The sequence below is a fragment of the Ictalurus furcatus genome, chromosome 9 (assembly GCF_023375685.1).
Source record: "Ictalurus furcatus strain D&B chromosome 9, Billie_1.0, whole genome shotgun sequence".
In the NCBI taxonomy this organism is placed as follows: Eukaryota; Metazoa; Chordata; class Actinopteri; order Siluriformes; family Ictaluridae; genus Ictalurus; species Ictalurus furcatus.
The window spans coordinates 24,201,812-24,222,545 of NC_071263.1; the positions used below are offsets into that span (position 1 = coordinate 24,201,812).

The following is a 20,734-nucleotide window of genomic DNA, read 5'->3' on the forward strand; positions in this document are numbered from 1 at the left end:
ACCGCTTATTCTGCTGGGTCGCAGGGAACGTGGAGCCTATCCGAGGGAGCATCGGGCATACAGGGTGCCAATCCATTGCAGGGCACACTCACATACACATTCATACATTACAAACACTTTAGAAATGCCAATCAGACTACCATGCATGTCTTTGGACTGAGGGAGGAAACCGGAGTACCCGGCGGAAACCCCTGTAGGATGGGCAGAACATGCAAACTCCGCACACATAGGGCTGTGGCAGGAATAGAAGCCCCCAACCCGGGAGCTGTGAGGCAAATGTGTTAACCACTAAGCCAACCTCTGGTGTTTATTGCCAAAAAGCTCTATTTTGGTTTCATCTGATCATAGAACCCGATCCCATTTGAAGTTCCATTAGTATCTGGCAAACTGAAGACATGAATTGTTTTTGGATGAGAGTACAGGCTTTTTTTCTTTAATCCCTTCCAAACAACTTGTGGTGATGTAGGTGACTTCGGATTCTAGTTTTGAAACTTTCTGACCCCAAGACGCAACTAACGTCTGCAAATTTCCTTGGAGATTTTTTGGCCAATCGAACCATCCTCTTCACAGTGCGTTGAGACAATACAGACTCACGTCCAATTCCAAGTTGATTCATAACATTTCCAGTTGACTGGAACTTCTTAATTATTGCCCTTATGGTGGAAATTAGCATTTTCAATGCTTGTGCTATTTTCTTATAGCCATTTCCCATTTTGTGAAGCTCAACAACCTTTTGCCACACATCACAGCTATATCCCTTGGTCTTACCCATTGTTATGAATGACTAAGGGAATTTGGCTTATGTGTTACCTTATATTTGTACCTATGTGAAACAGGAAGTCATGGTTGAACAATTTCTTGTTCTTAGTCACCCAGGTGTACTAAAAAAAGTAAAATATCAATGGGAATATACTTCAACTATATTATTTTCATATTAATTAATTGGGTTGAACACCTATATTTAACAAAGATAAAGATAAAAACCTTCCTTTTGATTGCAATTGTTTGATATCCATGTGAGCACAGTATTTTTGTGAATTTTAAGTTTAAACAATAAAGACAATTTTTCACAACCATCTTTGCTCATATTTCCCAAAAGGTGACAATATTAGTGGAGGGCAATGTAACTGAGATACACCCCTTTATCAAACTCATTGAGCAACTGCTGTGGAACTGTACAAGTAATGTGCAAGCCTGTAGTTACATTTGAGGTCTGAGTACCATGTGCAGATCTTCAGTTTCAACTCCTCATGATGTGTGAGTAACTCAAGTCTGAATACCGTCCATGGTGTCTAATTTGGAGGACAGTATACTGGCATATAGCCTGTCTTTACCAGGGCAACCTGTGCATGGTTTTGATAAAGCCATCTCAAATTGCATGGTGCAAAAATTAATGGCAATGAAAACAACAGAGTAAAATTCTCAATTGGAGGCAGATGTAGTCTGGCTTGGCACCACACTGCCATAAACTAACATTATGCTCAGCAAGATACTTAAGGCTTCAAAACTTCAATAGCACAATATGAAACTCCTAGTAATGGTGTTCCCCGCCAGATTGGACAGAGTGAATATTTGCATGGATAACGACAGTCAGAAGAAACCGTGTGTACCTTGTCTCCGTGCCATTTAAAATGCATCACTTCCTGCCTACTGAATCTCACAGAAAGAAAGGAGGAAACTGAATATAGGCCTCCAGTGCAATAGAGAAGCTATAGGGTAGAAGATATACACAAATCATCCTGAAAATGTAGTTTTGTTCAAATGTCTATGGTTTGGAAAGGTGCCAATTGGACATTCTGAAAATGCACTGATTCAAACAAACTTTTTTGCCCAAGATCCCTTTTTTGTAAATGCTGACATTATATGCCAAGCACAGCATGACCAGCAAGAAAGATAAGCTTGTACTTATGAGACCGCTCATAAATATATCAGAACCAGCTGTCAAAGCATTGCCTCCAGCAATGTCAAAAAGCTGCCCTTTAGTCTAAAATGTCAACAAATTTAAAATGATTAGTCACAACATCCCTTCAATGGCAGTCATTGATTGCCAGAGCCAGCCAATGTGTTTAGGTCTCCAACAGATGTCCTCACAATTCAGCTGCACTGTATTATACTGCTAATTAAATTTTTAAGACACATTCTCTCTCTTTTTTAAAAAATACTCAAATAATGGTTGATTTTCAACAACCCCACAAACATCTTAAAGATATGTGAGATATATTTGAAGAGAAAGGAGGCAGTGATGTTTATAATGGAACGACCAGTTAATTGGGCATATCTTGGCATTAGGTCTTAAGGGCATATCTTGACCCTTCGTGCCCTGTGGTTGGAGCTGACATCATCCTGGAAGAAACAACTACCATCAGGATAGAAGTGTTTCATCATAGAATGAAGGTGATCAGTCAGAATAAAAGACTGATGAGGGTTCTGAGTGGTGTAACAGAAAATCAATCGCAGTCCTGATGGGAGATAGTGAATATGAATCCTGACAATGCCATAGCCATCCATGGCCAGGAGCCATGGGAGCAAAATTTGCCATACTCTCTGGGTAGGACAAATGGCACACTCTCTCCTCCATTTTAATCACAGTGACTAGCCAAATGTGAGCATCTGTGAGCTCATGTATGCAGAAGAGAGCAGATAAAGCTTAAGTGTGTTATGTGACACAACATGGTCAGGAGTTTAAAAAAGACATAGTTGGCAGGGTTCACGTGTGTTGGAGGAAGTATGTGGTCAGCTTCCCCCTCCCCAGTTAGTAGCTATTGTATAATAGTTGAAAGCTGGCTGGTGGGTGGGAACTGGCAGGTGACTAAATTTGGGAGAAAATGGGGTTTTAAAACTGATCTGACTCCTCTCAGAGCATCTTAAATGGTTTAAGGTTGCATGACTGGGCAGACCATTCTATTAGACATTACCGTCTTCCTTCTCTCCAAATGTGTCTTGGTTTAAGGTGTGTTTAGGGCTGTTGAAAATCAAACATTACACATAAAAAAAATCAGTCATTCAATCAAACAGTCAATCCATTCATAGTGTCCTCAAAATTTTGAAGGTTAATGTCAACTACACATATAACAGGATAATCTTAAATAATTTAACTCTCCATCTTTGACATATAATTTGTGATATATGTCGGTTTGCTAAGGAGGTGATAGGTTAGGCCCAGAGGTGGCCTGGGTTCAGCAGAGGGAGCCAGATACTTCACTATTGTCTGTAAGTCTTTAGTCTGTTATAATTCCTCACATGAGAGTGTAAGAGAACAAACAAAACAAAAAGTATTTTTCTTTAAACTTTATTTAGAGACTTGAGGTGCTGCCAGTCAGAACTTCAGAACTGCCACTCCAGTATATAAAGTGGAGAATTTACTCCTGAGACTTATTATACAAGGTAATTTGGAAATATGTACATATGTTTGCACAAGCCATGTTGATTTCCAATAAGATCAACAAAAATATTTGCTAGAAAGGTTTGTACCCTTTGTGGATTGATACCTTGTCGTACTGAATAAAGCTTGTGTACTTTGGGGAAACGTAATGCTTAATGCTCCCAAGAGGACCACCCTTGATGGACACATCTGAGCAGAGGGTCAGATAGGCCACATAGGCCACCAAGAGTGTCTTTCAGGTTGCTTGGGAGTGTCTAGCAGAGGTTTCAGAGGAATTTAACTCCCACCTCTGAAAGGACTTCTTTGTACCAAGTGAGGTTACAGATGGGTCATCTTCATGTCCTCAATCGCAAAGACAGCTGCAAGAACCTGTGCCCCTGTAACCCGAGGATATGCTGTTCCACCACATTAGTGGTGAGGGAAGCCATCAATTTGAAGAATGAGGCCTTCTGAATAATGTTCACAGTGGTCTACTGATTAAATATAGAGGTTTGGGAGTGCCTGGGGCAGAGCCAGGACACCCCTGGAGAGATAATATCTCTAAATGAATGATTGAATGAATCTGCGTGGAAGGGTGTTCCAAGGTGTTTCACTCAAGTCTTTAATAAGTTTGAATGTAAATGCATGGTTTTTTGTTTTTTTTTTACCCTATGCACATGTAATTCCCACATGGAAAATGTTTATTTATTTTGAGAAGCAAGAAAACAAAAGCCTGGAGAATAATAAAAGATTAACTATATATGAATAATTCATTCCTGGTGAATTTTAACCCACATTCCCAAAGTCTGAATTATGCCCACCAAACCAGGAACACAGTCATGACTATTACAAAAATGTCTCTGTCAAATTTCTCTGGGTAGGGTGTGCTCACGCCGTGGGCCCATTTAAAAACCACTGCATGTGGCCACATGCACATGGACAGGCAAACAAAACCCTCATAGGCTAGAGCAGAGCTGGACATGGCTGGAATCATGAAAAGCTCAAGGCAGATCAAGCCAGCAAATAAATGAAGCCAGTGGACAGAGGATGCTCAACTTTCTCATGCTTCACCTTCCCATGCTTTTTATCAGCCATCTGCTGCCTTCTGGGCTTGACATGCATGATCAAAAATCAATGTGTAATCATTCACAGTCTAATCCACATATGAGTGGGTGCAAATTAGCCCCATGCCACTGTATACTGGAAAAAAAGAAAGAAAGAAAGTAAGAGTTGTATTCATTTTTCTCAGGTTTAAGCACCAGTGTGGGACAGAGCCAATGGACAGTATTATCAGTTCTTTGTTTCATCTACATTGTGCACTCTTATCTGGCTTCAAGGCACTGTTATTCACTCTGCAATTGTCTATGCAGATTTCCTCGACCTCGGATTTGGCAATGAAATGAGCCAATGTCCCTCCCTTCCACCTGTTCAGTCGTCTTGCAGAATAAATACTCTCCAGAACCCTGAGATATTCTGAAATTAATTCCCCATAATCGACCCCTGCATCTGTTCCATCCATTTATCAGTTCTGATTCCCACTCACGCCATTGCAGTGAGCCAGTCAGGACTCTATAGAGCTGCAATTAACAGCACTAAGCATGAGAATGTAGCTAATTGGCACAAACTGGGCACCTGTAGGGTGAGAGAAAACCATAATATGGGTGCATGTGAGTATGTGTGCCAGTTTCCCCAGATCAGATGCTTAGCATGAACGTGGTTTCAGACAGTCACACACTAAACATGTCAACTTGCCTATATTCTTTAGCTTGCTTGTTGTTGTTGTTGTTGTTGTTGTTTTTTAGATAATTCTGAATATCTGAGTATAAGAAAAAAAATGGCTTTGTTTATAAAACAAGATATTTGCCTAGCAAACAGTTCTGCTCTGGTTCTCGTTTGCCATTTTCCCTAATCACTGGTTTCATCATCTAGTGTATTTCCCCTGTGTCTTGTGGTTATGTATTCTCACTCACTGTGTACATGTTGTTGTTTTTTTGTTTTGTTTTTTTCTTGTGTAGGTATTGCATATGCTACTGTTCATGATCCCTAGTTCATTTTCCCTGTTCCATGAACCTTGTTACAACATCTGGCTCCCACCTGTTAAATGCCTGGAGGAAAATGAAATATATTAACTAAATAAATAAATCCTGATTGAATGGTATAAATTCAAGCAACTACATAGCCATCCTCATAAAGGACAGCTAATACAATCAGCAGCATTGTAACTCTGTAAACTGACTGGATCATTACCTGTTTTTGCATAAAGTGTTAATTGGTAGCACTTTAGCTAATCAGATAATGTAATGATTTTTGTTGAAATTATGATCAACTGCAAGGATGTGCTTTTCTGAGAAAGTGCCAATTTTAGAAACAAGCTTGTGCGACTCTGAATAAGACAGTGATGCTAACATAGTTTAATGGGGCTAACAAAAACTGTTTTGCTAACAAAAAGCTGAAAAATGAACAGGCTAACTGTACTTGTAAGCTAACTAGCTAGTTTAGTTAACAAATACAGTGAAGCTAATGAAGTCTGTTTTACTAACAAAGTGAGCTAAGTTAGTTAAGTCCTTTTATTCTTATTGCCTGAGAATATTCCGTATATTTATGCCACAGGGAGGAGTTGAGGGTTAAGATTAGTTATCTAACAGATGAAAAGTTGGTTAGTTACTTAACACTGCTGGTCAGATTCTGGGAGAAAAAACTGGAGAACCCACGATAAAACCAGGGCATGTGAATCTCCTGTAACTTATAACATTGTTATTATTGTTATTTTTTAATTATACACAATGAATTATGCAACACTGTGGTGGCTGGTGGCAAATAGAATAGAAAACATGCCACATAAAGCTCGGAATAACTCCCCTCTAACCCCACTATGGCTACTGGACCACGTGCACCTTCACCAGACCTTCTCTCTTACATCGAAGCCCCAAAACACGTTCCTGAAGACAGCAGAAACAGCAGCATAAAGAAAAAGTAAATAGCCCTGGCATTTCTATGCTTAACATTCATCAAGTTTCCCATCGTCTCTTTTCCCTTGGTGCGTAAATGGGCCTTAAGATGTATGTGGAGGCCCTGGAAGGAGTCATTCACTGCGAGCTCACTGAACAACAACTCGCACAACAGGGTGGAGAATATGAATATACATTTTAATTTCCTTTGCTCAAGGGTGCTTCTATAATACTGCTGCACACATCTGAGATATTCCAGGCTGGGCTGTTTAAAACTCTAAGCTTAAAAAATGTTTCTGTTCTTATGAAAGAACGTGTTTCAGTCATCTAGGCATGATTAACCTAGTTCTGGCTGGTTACCTCACATGGACCTCATCATTTATTAGACTGGTGTGCCTGAAGAAAAAATCTGTCTGTCTGCCCATCCATCCATCCATCCATCCACTCATCTATCTGCTTGTCTGTATATTTGTCTTTCTGTCCATATGTCCATCCTGCTGTCTATCTATCTGTTTGTCTATCTATTTATCTCTCTGTCTGTCTGTCTCTCCATCCATCCATCTCTCTGTTTATGTATTGATGTATTTAATCCCTCTCTGTAGTGAACCTATGGCCAAACGAATCCTTCTAATTTTTCCTTTGATTCTTTTCCCCTGCAGTTTATATTTGATGTTTATCATTTTGATCAATAGAGTAGTGAAACACTACATTACTCGGTGTGCAAGGGCACCAAAAGAGCACTCTGGGAGAAACAGTGAGAGGTGAGTGAATTTAGAGAGTGAGAGGCATTGCTCTATTTTCTTTTGAAGTGCATGAGTGGTGCCTGAAGAGCATGTAATCCCCAAACCTTCTCTCCAACCTGACTATCTAATGAGCCTTTGTTAACATACTTATCTCTGATGCATACAGTACACTGCACACACAGCCTCCATTATGCAGCTGTTCTACTGCACCTAATTAAACCTTTATCTAGGGTTTGATAATGTCTTCCATGCCTTGTGAGGGGAAATGAAATTATTCCTAGAAAGTGAACTACTCCAATCTCTACTACTAAGTCAACAAGTGAACCACATTCCTCCTCAACCAATTATTCACTGCTCAATCCCTGGGATTAAATCTCATGATGTAGAACAGTTAAGGCACATTAGCATTCTAATAGATTTTTTTCTCTCTCTTACCTTCCTCCCAGCCCTGAGAACTTCCTCTTGCCATGTCCATAAACCCTTGATCCTCAGCCCAGACATCCTCGGCAGATGTTAGACTCCATGCAAACTCTGGATGGTAGCTTTCAGACCTTCCATGGCATGATTTTCCCTTTGACGAACACCCCAAACCTGACAGAACAAAAAAAAATGCATTACTTGACAACAAATGAGAAACATTTACCATGGCAACAAGTCACAGTGTTACAGCCCGGTCTAGGTCAGGCCACAACATACAATAAAATAAAAAAAGAAAAGGGTTGGCGAGACCAAGATTGCGTTTGCTTTGTTTTATTCTCCAGACAGAGCACCTTTTACATATATATAGTGGTTCACTCTTCAGAAGCCGGCCAAGCCAAAATAATAAACAAAATTTCCCTCTAACTTTACCAAAAAACACTAACTAAACTACAAGAAAAGAAAACAAAAATACACCGTCTTCCCTCACTCCCTAGCTAACCCAAAACCAGGAGAAAAAAAAAGAATCAACATAAAAGGCGCCGGCTTCCTACAAATTACTCTTAACCCTGCACTATTTACAGAGGTGACTATTAGTGTGTTAATTAACAAAGTAATATATACATATATACAAGTGTATCACACGAATCGTAAGGGGGCAGAGCATAAACAAAGTCAGAACAGGCATAGGGTCATACACAGGCGAAATAGTCATACACTGGTGAAAAGCACTTCTCACTATGCACAACACAATGGCAATGATCTGCCCTGGGATGGAGACTGACGAGGCTTAAGTACGCTTCCGGAACATGCAGCCAACCAATCCTAGCGCACAAGGCTGGAACAGGCGTGGACAAGACGTGATCATCCACTAGCAAGCTGAAACGTGATGCATGCAGTAGGCAGGGCCTAGAGAAGGGGGAGGAGACAAAAGAAACCCATCCCACCACCGACATAGACACACAAATGGCACATAGAGCAAACAGAAATACATTGAATAACGTAACACAGAGACATTGTTGTGAATGAGAGATGAGAGGTAAAACCACAAAATTAGCTGAAATGCATTATTTAACACTAGTAGACAATGTCAGAGCTGTTAAATATTTCATCTCTATTTCATATTATAGCCTGAATCCACTTCAGCACAAAAATGTAATAACAAACAGTCCTCTTTGGGGACTCAGTAAATCGCTCTGCTGTTCTTTTGTTGAGGCGACTAATTGCAAAGGACAAAAGGGCATTGCTCCAGAATTAACCAGACCAGCAAGCCAGCACAGATATCTTATTTAAGGTGTTTTTTCACTCTCTATTAAATATATTGTGCAATTGAACACCAGGGCTGAGTTTGTCATTTTTTAAATTACTACATTGGGATACTTAACACACTGGGAATTTAGTGTATGCAGTACTCATATACATCCCCCCCCCCACCCCTTCATCCACTTAAGATCCAACACAAATGTCCACCCTCTTATGAGTCACTTTGATAACTAGGATATACTATAGGTACAGTATCTCACAAAAGTGAGTACACCCCCTCACATTTTTGTGAATATTTGATTATACCTTTTAATGTGACAACACTGAAGAAATGACACTTTGCTACAATGTAAAGTAGTGAGTGTACAGCTTGTGTAACAGTGTAAATTTGCTGTCCCCTCAAAATGACTCAACACACAGCCATTAATGTCTAAACCGCTGGCAACAAAAGTGAGTACACCCCTAAGTGAAAATGTCCAGATTGGGCCCAAAGTGTCAATATTTTGAGTGGCCACCATTATTTTCCAGCACTGCCTTAACCCTCTTGGGCATGGAGTTCACCAGAGCTTCACAGGTTGCCACTGGAGTCCTCTTCCACTCCTCCATGATGACATCACGGAGCTGGTGGATGTTAGAGACCTTGTGCTCCTCCACCTTCCGTTTGAGGATGCCCCACAGATGCTCAATAGGGTTTAGGTCTGGAGACATGCTTGGCCAGTCCATCACCTTCACCCTCAGCTTCTTTAGCAAGGCAGTGGTGGTCTTGGAGGTGTGTTTGGGGTCGTTATCATGCTGGAATACATGCTGGGATCATGCTCTGCTTCAGTATGTCACATGTCACAAAGTACATGTTGGCATTCATGGTTCCCTCAATGAACTGTAGCTACCCAGTGCCGGCAGCACTCATGCAGCCCCAGACCATGACACTCCCACCACCATGCTTGACTGTAGGCAAGACACACTTTCTTTGTACTCCTCACCTGGTTGCCGCCACACATGCTTGACACCATCTGAACCAAATAAGTTTATCTTGGTCTCATCAGACCACAGCACATGGTTCCAGTAATCCATGTCCTTAGTCTGCTTGTCTTCAGCAAACTGTTTGCGGCTGTCTTGTGCATCATCTTTAGAAGAGGCTTCCTTCTGGGACGACAGCCATGTAGACCAATTTGATGCAGTGTGCGGCGTATGGTCTGAGCACTGACAGGCTGACCCCCTACCCCTTCAACCTCTGCAGCAATGCTGGCAGCACTCATACGTCTATCACGTGCACTCAACTTTTTTTTTCGACCATGGCGAGGCCTGTTTTGAGTGGAACCTGTCCTGTTAAACCGATGTATGGTCTTGGCCACCGTGCTGCAGCTCAGTGTCAGGGTCTTGGCAATCTTCTTATAGCCTAGGCCATGTTTATGTAGAGCAACAATTCTGTTTTTCAGATCCTCAGAGAGTTCTTTGCCATGAGGTCCCATGTTGAACTTCCAGTGACCAGTATGAGGGAGTGTGAGAGCGATGACACCAAATTTAACACACCTGCTCCCCATTCACACCTGAGACCTTGTAACACTAACAAGTCACATGACACCGGGGAGGGAAAATGGCTAATTGGGCCCAATTTGGACATTTTCACTTAGGGGTGTACTCACTTTTGTTGCCAGCGGTTTAGACATTAATGGCTGTGTGTTGAGTTATTTTGAGGGGACAGCAAATTTACACTGTTACACAAGATGTACACTCACTACTTTATATTGAAGCAAAGTGTCATTTCTTCAGTGTTGTCACATGAAAAGATATAATCAAATATTTACAAAAATGTGAGGGGTGTACTCACTTTTGTGAGATACTGTTTTGGTGTATGTGTGATCTGCAGATGGGCCTCAGCCGCCTGACACCAGACATATACTTCAATGTTAGAGGATGTTGCCTCACAGAGGCTCCATCAATCAGGGCGTGGATGGCCAAAATGGCGACGACATAGACCCTGATTGTAGAAGGAGCCCACCCTGCTGAGAAACATCCCTGTAAGAACTCCAGGACTGTAGCTATTGCTCAGCTTACTGGGTCTAACTGATGTTCCTCACACCACGAGACAAAAAGTTGCCACTTCAATGCATACAATTTTCTTGTGGATGGTGCTCTGTCATTCAACATGGTCTCTACAACCTCAGTTGAGAGACCAGAATCTATGAGCTGGTGCCTCTCAGGGGCCAGACCCACAGTTTCCATATTTCCGGCCGAGGGTGATAAATCAACCATCTGGCTTAAGACATTAGATCCCTGTGAATGGGAATCTCCCAGGGACTGCCATCTAACAGGGATATTATCTCTGAGAACCATATTCAAACTGGCCAATAAGGTGCTACTAGCAGATGAGGGCCGCTCCGGAGACTGCGAGCTGGACAGCCATCTAAGATCATACCCCAGCCCATGAGGGAAGCAACTGTCATTACTGTCTTGCAATAAGGAGACGCCCTGAGAGTGTGACCCAAGGCTAGAAACCGGGAACACCTCCAAATTTTCAGAGCATGTAGGCATTGCTGCGTGACACTGATTACTCTCCGGTGTTTCGTCCTCGGATGAACCCCACGACTTTTCAGCCACCACTGAAACGCTCTCATGTGCAATAGGCCCAATGGTATGACATTGGCTGTTACTGCTATAAGCAACAAGTCTCTCATAGAGAATGGAGGGGATGCCCAGACCCAGCTTTATCTTGCTCAATGTTGATAAAATTGACCCTACACATGTTGGGGATAGAAACTTCCTCATCATAGGAGAATCCCATATAACCCCCAGAAAAGTTGTCCTCTGCATTGGACAATGCTTTTCTTGGGGTTCAATCTGAGCACCAAGCTCCTCATGTGGGCAGGAACAACATCTTGATGTTGTAGCCTGGATCATGCTAGAATTAACCAGTCATCCAGGTACTTTAGTACATGGATGCACAGGAGTCGCAAGGGAGCCAGAACAGCATCAATGCACTTCCTGAAGGTGCAAGAGGATAAAGCTAGACCATAGGGAAGAACCTGATATTGGTACACATTGCATCCAAAGAGGAACCTCAGGAACTTCATGTAACTGGGCAATATTTCTATGTGGAAAATGTCTTTTAGAGCTATCGTCACAAACCAGTCTTCAAACTGAATCTGTGGAACGATAAGTTTGAAAGTCAAAATCTTGAACCTGTATGTCTGAAGAGTACGGTTCAGATGGCACACATCTAAAATTGGCCGTATGCTCCCATCTTTTTTGTGGACCAGGATATAACGGATGTAAAACCTCCCTCCCTCAGGAAATGGGATACATGTTCTATGGCCCCTTGGGCTAGGGATCTTACTTCCTGTGCTAACGTCAGACTCTACTCTGTGCTGACTATTTTGGTGAGCACACCTCTGAACTTGGGTGGACGAGCTCTGAACTGGATGTGGTAACCCTTTTCTATGGTGGAGAGAACCCATGGAGACACATTTGGCAGTAGTTTCTACGCTTTTAGATGGTCTTTTAGTGATGTTAACTCTGCCACATTCTGTTGGAGGGAAAGCATCAGATTTCCGTTGCCCTGTGACAGCTCACTGACTAGAGAAGACTGAAAGCTTGGGATGACATTGGCTAGGGCAGGCCCTACAGTAATACTGGAGGCTTACTGGAGGCTGCCCTAACAACCTCACGTCCCCTGATACTTCCCTCTGTGGCCCATCAGGACCGCTCCTTCTTTGTCCGCTTGGTATTTATAATCATTCTCAGATCAGGCCTACTAGCAGGCTGTGACTGTGGCCATCTGGTCCCCCTGGCTCTCCGCAGGGGGCAGAGGGCCACCACATTTGCCTTCTGTGACTCCCTCACTCTAGTGCTGCCATTGTATGCAGTCACCCACAACCAAGACCCGCTGCCACATAGGCTTTTCCAACCAATGCCTTGGTGGCCTTACATGGCTTGGATGGCAAAGTCGGCCCCCATAAATTTCCTGCCATCGTTGGACAGTGGCAGCTCGCAAGCACCTCCTCCACCTTTGGCATAGTCAAATACCCGTGCTGTTAATTCCCCACAATGGCCATATAATCCAACATTGCAGGGTTATAAACATGGCTAGTGTATGGTTTTCCTCAGAAGCGCGATAATTCATCATGCACTTCTGGGAAAAAGGGGTTTTCTGTGGTGGGAGGGAGATTTATATCAAGTGGGGAGATAGTGCTCGTCCAGCCTGCTATGAGCCACTTCATCTTCCCTGGGCCAGTCTAGATTAAGTTTCTCTACATCCCTAGTAATCACTTCAAGCAGCTCTTTATATGCTTGTGAGCTGCTCTCCGTTTTTAGTGCACTTGCTCCCCCCTCTGGCTCCTCAGAATCAGAGAGGGTGGGTTGACCTTCCATACCGGAAGGAGGAGGCACGACGCGAGTTCCAAAATCCGGTAGAGAGCCAGACCCAGAAGACATAGAGCCGCGCTCATCTCCAGCTCCTTTTCCAGATCCATATGAGCTCCCCAGGACCTGAGCCGGCTGGATGCCTTGGCAGTGGCTGGTCCAGATCCGCGAGGCTCTGAAAACCAACTCCCTTTGGCCAAGAAAAGAGCGAGGCACAAGCAGAGATGCCTGATTGTAAAGCGTTCACAACGCGTGCAATCAGCCACCCAAGGCCTGTTGTGACATGCTCCACCCGAGACACTTAATTCAGAAAGTGTGTCTGTCCTCCCCGTAAAGAAATGGGAGCAAGGTCTAACACGCTTTCTGAACTTTTTTTTAAAGGGACAGAAATGTAAAGATATACATTTTTTTTTTAAAAAATAGAGAGGAAATGGAGTCTTTTTTCAAGCGTTCACACAAATAGCCGGCATGCAGTCTTTCACTGAAGATAATAAGGCTTATGACGTGGTTCACAGATGCCGTTTTATAGTCATGTGACGTGCAAAACTGTCATGTCACCTGACTATAAATAGGCGTGATGTCACACAGACTTCAGATACCAGTCACACACGAGGGCACTTCCCACAGTGTGAAGCTCACACAATGTTGAGTTCCTTTTGAAAGGGAACACTAGTTATCTACTTTAGCTGTAGCCTTTATGTCACTAAATTTTGTTCATCAAGGTCTTGGGTATGCAAATGTTTCAAACTGTTGTTTTTTTTAAACACCAGTCAGACAGATAAGAAAAAAGCTAAATGTACTGTCCCAAATCACGAGAGACAAGTCAGGGCTATTTGGGTGCATTTAATGAATAGACATGAAGTGCAAAAGAAAACTGTCCGAGCAGTTTTAATGACACGTGCGTCATCATAGACTGCACAGGGTTAACTAATGAGTACACAGAACACACGGATGGATTATATTTGTTGAGTTTTTTTCCCTTCTTTTTTGAGTGAATAACCATTTTAAAAAAGTTTAATCATTTTCAAGGGCCATTATTTACTATTTATATGCTACTTCATGAATCTACTACAGTATATACCTTCTACACAAAGCATACAGGAAGTATTCCACAGAGAGACTTAATCATCCCTGTGTTGTAAGAATGACCCAGTTTGCTAGGCATATGAATTAAGTAGTTTAGAAATTCTCATCTCAGTTGATGCATTGTTATTCAAGCACTACCAAGATATTATTGCACAGATGTGGTTTAAAAATTATTTGTTTCCATTCAGTTGACAAATGAGATTTTTTTTTTCTGTATTTTCCTGTATGCATAGATTGTTTGATGAGAGGATAACATTTTTTTCAGCAGTCATGAAAGCTTATTATGAAGTTCCACTCCTGTCAAACAAGAATAGGGACTTTCAGCAACAGCTGCGAATAGAACGGCTACGGCGACCGGAAGCAAGCTGTTACAAGCTGTTATAAGCTGTCGTAGCCGAGAACGTAAAACTCACTAAGCAACCGGAAACAAGACGGCGCAACGTAGCATTCAGTCATTTATTGAAATACAGAAAATGTCATTTAAAAAAGCAAGAGAATGATTGCTTTTGGCATTAAATAATAATCTATTGTTATAAGAAGAATGTTTCTCTAGTATGATGCCAAAAAGTCTAAAAACCTAGATTTTTACCATGTAAGAACTACAGTACATGCCTTTTAATCTTGATTACATGGAGGAAGACGAATGCTGAAATGAATTTCATGTCAGAGACTTAAAATTAGCTTAATCTTAAAACATATCAACACAGATTAAATAAAAGACTAATGGTACAATCATATACTGATGCAATTACAATGTCATATACCATAAAACATAACATTTTCTTGCCTAATCTGTCATGTTGTAACGACTACGGCAAACCAGCTATTCTCCCGTAGGAGACCGTTACAATAGAACGTCACGAAGTGGCAGTTAAAGTCGCACATACGCAATACAACATCAGAATGCCATTGCCATTCCATTGCTTAAAGTCTCTAATAATAATCTGAGGCTACAGTGAGCACAGGTTTGCCAAAACTGGACATTTGAAGATTAGAAAATGACCTGTGCCCACTGCAGCCTCTTTCCTGTTTTTGGCTGAAAGGAGTGGAACCTGATGTGGTCTTTTGTTATTTTATCAATGTATTGTGCATTCTGAAATGCTTTTCTGCTCACCACAGTTGTAAAGATTTGTTATTTAGGGTTATTTGTGTTATATACACAACTATATATTGCTTCATTACACATTCGTTTTTGAACATTGCTGCTCATGCATAATTACCACAGTTGACATGGAATAAATTGTAATATTTCATGTATTCAAACTGCTCCGATCGAACAAGTTCTTCTTGTGGTTTGCCTCGGACTGGTTTATTTGAATTGATTTGCATATTCAGTGTGTTACAATCTAACCGCACACTTCTCTCATACTCAGTGGGGTTCTAAAAGGGCAAGTGGGATTTTGTTGCTTATCAGAGGATTGTGGGTTGAAACCCCAGGTGGCTTATGAATGTGTGCCTTCTCTGTGTGTGTGTGTGTGTGTGTGTGTGTAAGTATGTGTGTGCACACACTTTTTTCTTGGCTCTTCGTAACATGCTGAGTGAATTATTTTTCACTCAGTGAGTGCACACTACAGTGCATTTGTCTTGCTTCATCATTGCTTTGCTAGTACTGAAGAGTTTACAAAGCTTTCACATTTATCTGTCTCACTGCAGGTGCTATGGGAAGAAAGAACGCGCCTGCTAACAAAGGTCATCAGAGGTAAGAGCTTCTCCAAAACAAGTTAAGACTTTCATCCAGCTTCACTATCATATTAAAAAGAAATATTATTTATTCATGTATTCATTTCCAGAGTTTAGAATATGTGACATTTTGGCTCATCCTTCGATTTATGCTTCTGGTTGCAGTGATTGTAACTGTGTGTGTGTGTGTGTGTGTGTGTGTGTGTGTGTGTGTGTGTGTGTGTGTGTGTGTATCAGCCAATGTTCCATGAAGTGATCTAGGTCATCCAGAAGAAGTCTCTGCCTAATGAGCTGCTCCTGTTAAGATCCATCGCATCCGGTTCTGTTAATGTTGCATGACTGTACACTGCAGGAAGTGGCTACATTTAAAGGCCATTTAAGAGCTCTTCCTTCTGTTCGTGAATGTAAATGAATATAGTTTGTCATTTTGGAGGAAAAGGGCAATAATTACCATTAAATCACACAGGGAGACTTTGAACCCAGTGAAATGAAATGATACATGAGCCCTTTTCAAGGTTCAAATGACTAAAAGGGCAACACAAAAAAGCATCTGTAAGCATGAGAATGCAACTGAGATAATGGGAGGAATTGGTATTCGCTAAATGATTAGGTAATCTATTGACACTGTGTGTTCTTCCAAATAGATAACGAATGACATATAAATAATATGAATACTGAGATAATGGTCAGCTCTATTTTGAAATATTTCACAACACAAATCAGTTCCGTCAGGATTTTGCGGTCAGCAAACTTAACGAAAAATCAAGCAAACTCTGCAATATTCAGAGGAGCTTGCAATTTTTCAGAATTACCACAGATTTTCCAAAGATTTTGACCAAGATGCGTCATATGACGTCATCACAACGTGCATTCAGACACAGGTCGCTTTTACCAACTGTCAAGTAAACAGGGTTAGAGACGGATGCAAGTACAGTTAGAGCTTTTATTTATTAGAGACAGGCAGACAAATCCAAACAATAGGCAAAAATGGGGTCAAAGAACAGGTGTGGGTCAGGCGATCTACAAATGGGCATAAACAAGGCAAGGCAATGCACAAAACGAGAAACTAGGGAGAAGATCAAGAACCAGAAATGAGAACACAGAACAAAGGCTTAGGGTGGCTCTGGCGGCAAGATACAGAAAGAACATACTCGCCCAGAACAAAGAAACACAGGGATTTAAATATACAATGAAATCAAAAGGTAAAACATAAACAGCTGTGAATAATGATTTTACACTTACAGTGTTTTCCACCTTTAAACACAATAGACTTGTTTTCATAGACACTGCTCTGAGGGGTTTTATCCAACACTTAATTTCCTGCTGCATCAGTTATAAAGGGTCTTTAACTCGTCATTACAAAGGACAAAATATGTTTTTCTCCTTAACCTTGTATTTGGACCAAAAGTGATTTTTCATCTCTCATCACTCAAATCACTCTACGTTGGTCTACGGATACCTATCATCACTTTACTGCTGGATGCCAATGTTTCACAAGTAGCATCAGTACAAGCTCAGGCTAGAACATATTCACAACCAGCCATTTGACCAAATAACATACTAAAAATAAACACTCTGAATGGAAAAGCATGTGTATAACAGCAGCTATGTGCTTCACTGTCTACCAGTGTCAGAATGAGCTGAAAATAATGTTTTCTCAATGTTTTGCTTTCTGATGCCTATTTGACGGGCATTAAGTGTTAGACATGCCTCAATAGAATGGTGAAAACAGTGTTGATGTTCTAATCTGGGGAGAATCAAATACTTCAACTCCATAACAGCACAGTGAGTATCACCAACTGGCTCAGGCGCTGCACGGAGGAACCAAAAACCATGTTGAACCAAAAACCATGAACATTTCCTTGTAGGTGGAGTGGATTACATGTCACTTTTTCTCACTCCATTTGCTATTTTCAAACTACTTCACTTCTGATTTGGTTAAAGTTAAACTTCAGTCACTTTGCCGCCATGCTTTCCCCGCCTCTCTGGAAATCTCTCTCATTAAGATGAAGGACTTCTGGAAATCACTCAGGGTAAAAGATATATGTGTGTGTGTGTGTGTGTGTGTGTGTGTGTGTGTGTGTGTGTGTATATATATATCTATCTATCCATCTATATCTATATCTATCTATATATATATATATATATATATATATATATATATATATATATATATATATAGAGAGAGAGAGAGAGAGAGAGAGAGAGAGGGGTTAGTTTCTTCAGTTGGCAAACCTAGAACTCTTAAACTGTTATTAAAGTGGAAAGCAGGAAGAAAGGAGGCAGACACTATTCAACAAAGCTTGAAACAATTTCCGGATATGTCATGCAGGTCCTGGTCTTAGAACTGATGACTTACCAAATGACCAAGGACAGGGGTTTTATTTGCCATTTATCCTCATTTACACCCCTCATTTATCCAATGTCTTAATAGCCTGGAATGTGTAATAATACCCCCTTAGATATCAGTCAATAGGAATGTTCAAGATTGTTAGCCTACAACAGCACTAATTTCCATCAGTCTATATTCATTTACTAGAAATTCCTCATGTTCTTCAAGTTATTTTATAAACTATTTTCTTGCTGACAGCCCCATAACGATTTCCCAGTTACTTCAATTGAGACAATTTAAATAGCAATCAATTTAGTGCATATGTTTGTGAACTTTCTGTTTCTATTTCGCCTCTGCTGAGCTAGAAATTATTTCAATTATTCAAGCAAATTTACCCTAATGCTAAATGTAAATTCCAAATAACGATGGGGCGTTGGTTTCACAGAGCGAAACTGTGTCTCAGATGTGTATCAGAGAAAATGAATGGGGACCAACATAACGTTTGACAATTTTCAAGGCAGCAGACAGCTCAGATAAATGATTCCTCCAGATAAGGACAGAGCAATAGGCAGATAAACCATGAAATTAAAAAGAAAGTCATTTGTAATCATTTCTTCTAAGATTCTCTGTCATGTGCCTTGAAAATCTCCTGTTACTAGCAGGAAGAGTGCAGGACTACACAGTATTTTTACTACTATAAAAGACCTGGTTTAAATGGACAACTTCTGAATTACACATTGCGTTGCAAGAGGTGGAGCTGGAACCAAAAATGACTGACTAATATAAATATTTAAAAACGATGATCCCCATTCCCAGTACTTTAGACTGCTTTCTTAAATTTTGATCTGAAATTGACATAACACCTGAGTCAAGTGACATTTTTGTTAACAAGTTTCTTTTATGCTACTTTCCAGTCTGTCTTTGTATTGTAGTGGTGTATTTCTGATATGTTGATGTCACATAACGGTTATAATGTGACATGGCTTGTCAACTGAGGTGAACTATGAATATTAAAGGTGGCTTAGAGGTTAGCAGGTTTTCCTCACACCTCTGGGGTTGGGGGTTGAAATCCCACCTCTGCCCTTTGTGCAGAATTTGCATGTTCTCCACGTGCTTTGGGAGTTTCCTCCGGTTAATCCGGTTTCCTCCCCCAGTCTAAAACATGTGTTTTAATGTCCATAGTGTGTGAATATCTGTACAATTGTGCCCTGCAATGGGTTGGCACCCCATCTAGGGTGTCATACAACTTGTGCCTCGAGTTCCCTGAAATAGGCTCCAGGCTCTCCCACAACCCTGTGTAGGTTAAGCGGTACAAAAAATTAATGGATGGATGTACATACATACAGTGACAATCATTAAAATCATCATATTCCCAAAAACAGGTTATGCCCAAGTCTAACCCTTGCTTCAGTTGATATTCGCACCTGGATTCTATAGACTTGTACCTAAGAACAGCTGTTTTAATTCCAGGAATATAAGAATACAGTACAGATATGAATATAAGTAGATTCAGATCTATCGATCTGCAAAGAAAGTTTTCGTCTGACAAAAGGGGTGGAGGTGTTTCAGTGGATAATATGCATACTTTTTTTTCAAGGTTTATATCAAAAAGAGGAGAACAAAAGATCCTTAAAGTTGTACAGTCACATTCAACATGGTTACCTTTATGCTAGCCAGGATTTAATATATAAATATTTTCAACGCTTTGAATTAAAGCCACTATAGCTACAGTGCCCTCCACTAATATTGGCCCCCTTGGTAAATATGAGCAAAGAAGGCTGTGAAAAATTGTCTTTATTGTTTAACCTTTTGATCTTTTGATCAGGAAATTCACAAAAATACTCTGCTCTCATAGATATCAAACAATTGCAAACACAACACAGGTTTATCAAAAAAAAAGAGATCTTTGTTAAATATAGGTGTGTAACAATTGTTGGCAGCCCTATGAATTCATATGAGAAAAATATATTTGAAGTATATTCCCATTGATATTTTAAATTTTCTTAGTACACCTGGGTGACTAGGAACAGGAAATTGTTCAACCATGACTTCCTGTTTCACAGGGGTATAAATGTGAGGTAACATATAGGCCAAATTCCCTCAGTTATTCATAACAATGAGTAGGACCAAGGAATAGAGCTGTGAGTGCGGCAAAAGGTAAAACTTATCCCTTAAGGCAAAAGCTTCACAAAATGGGATGTGCCTATAAGAATATAGCAAAAGGATTGAAAATGCCCATTTTCACTGTCAGGGCAAAAATGAAGAAGTTCCGGTCAACTGGAAATGTTATGAATCAACCTGGAATTGGACGTGTGTCTCTATTGTCTCAACACACTGTGAAGAGGATGGTTCGAATGGCCAAAAAATCTCAGAGGATCACAGCTGGAGAACTGCAGAAGTTAACTGTGTCTTTGGGTCAGAAAATCTCGAAAACTACAATCCAAAGTCACCTACATCACCACAACTTTTCTGGAATGGATTCAAGAAAAAAGCCTCTACTCTCATCAAAAAACGAACTCAAGCATCTTCAGTTTGCCAGACACTA

General features: G+C 40.8%; 1 protein-coding gene across 1 annotated transcript in view; it reads right to left on the minus strand.

Moving 5' to 3' along the window:
* The window catches only part of alk (ALK receptor tyrosine kinase), a 226,464-nt gene extending 217,742 nt beyond the window's left edge, over positions 1-8,722 (minus strand). The window contains exon 1 of the mRNA XM_053632582.1: positions 7,488-8,722. Within this exon, the coding sequence (XP_053488557.1) occupies positions 7,488-7,698 (211 nt within the window). The 5' untranslated portion in view covers positions 7,699-8,722. The remainder of the gene's footprint in view (positions 1-7,487) is intronic.
* Positions 8,723-20,734: the final 12,012 nt, after the last annotated feature.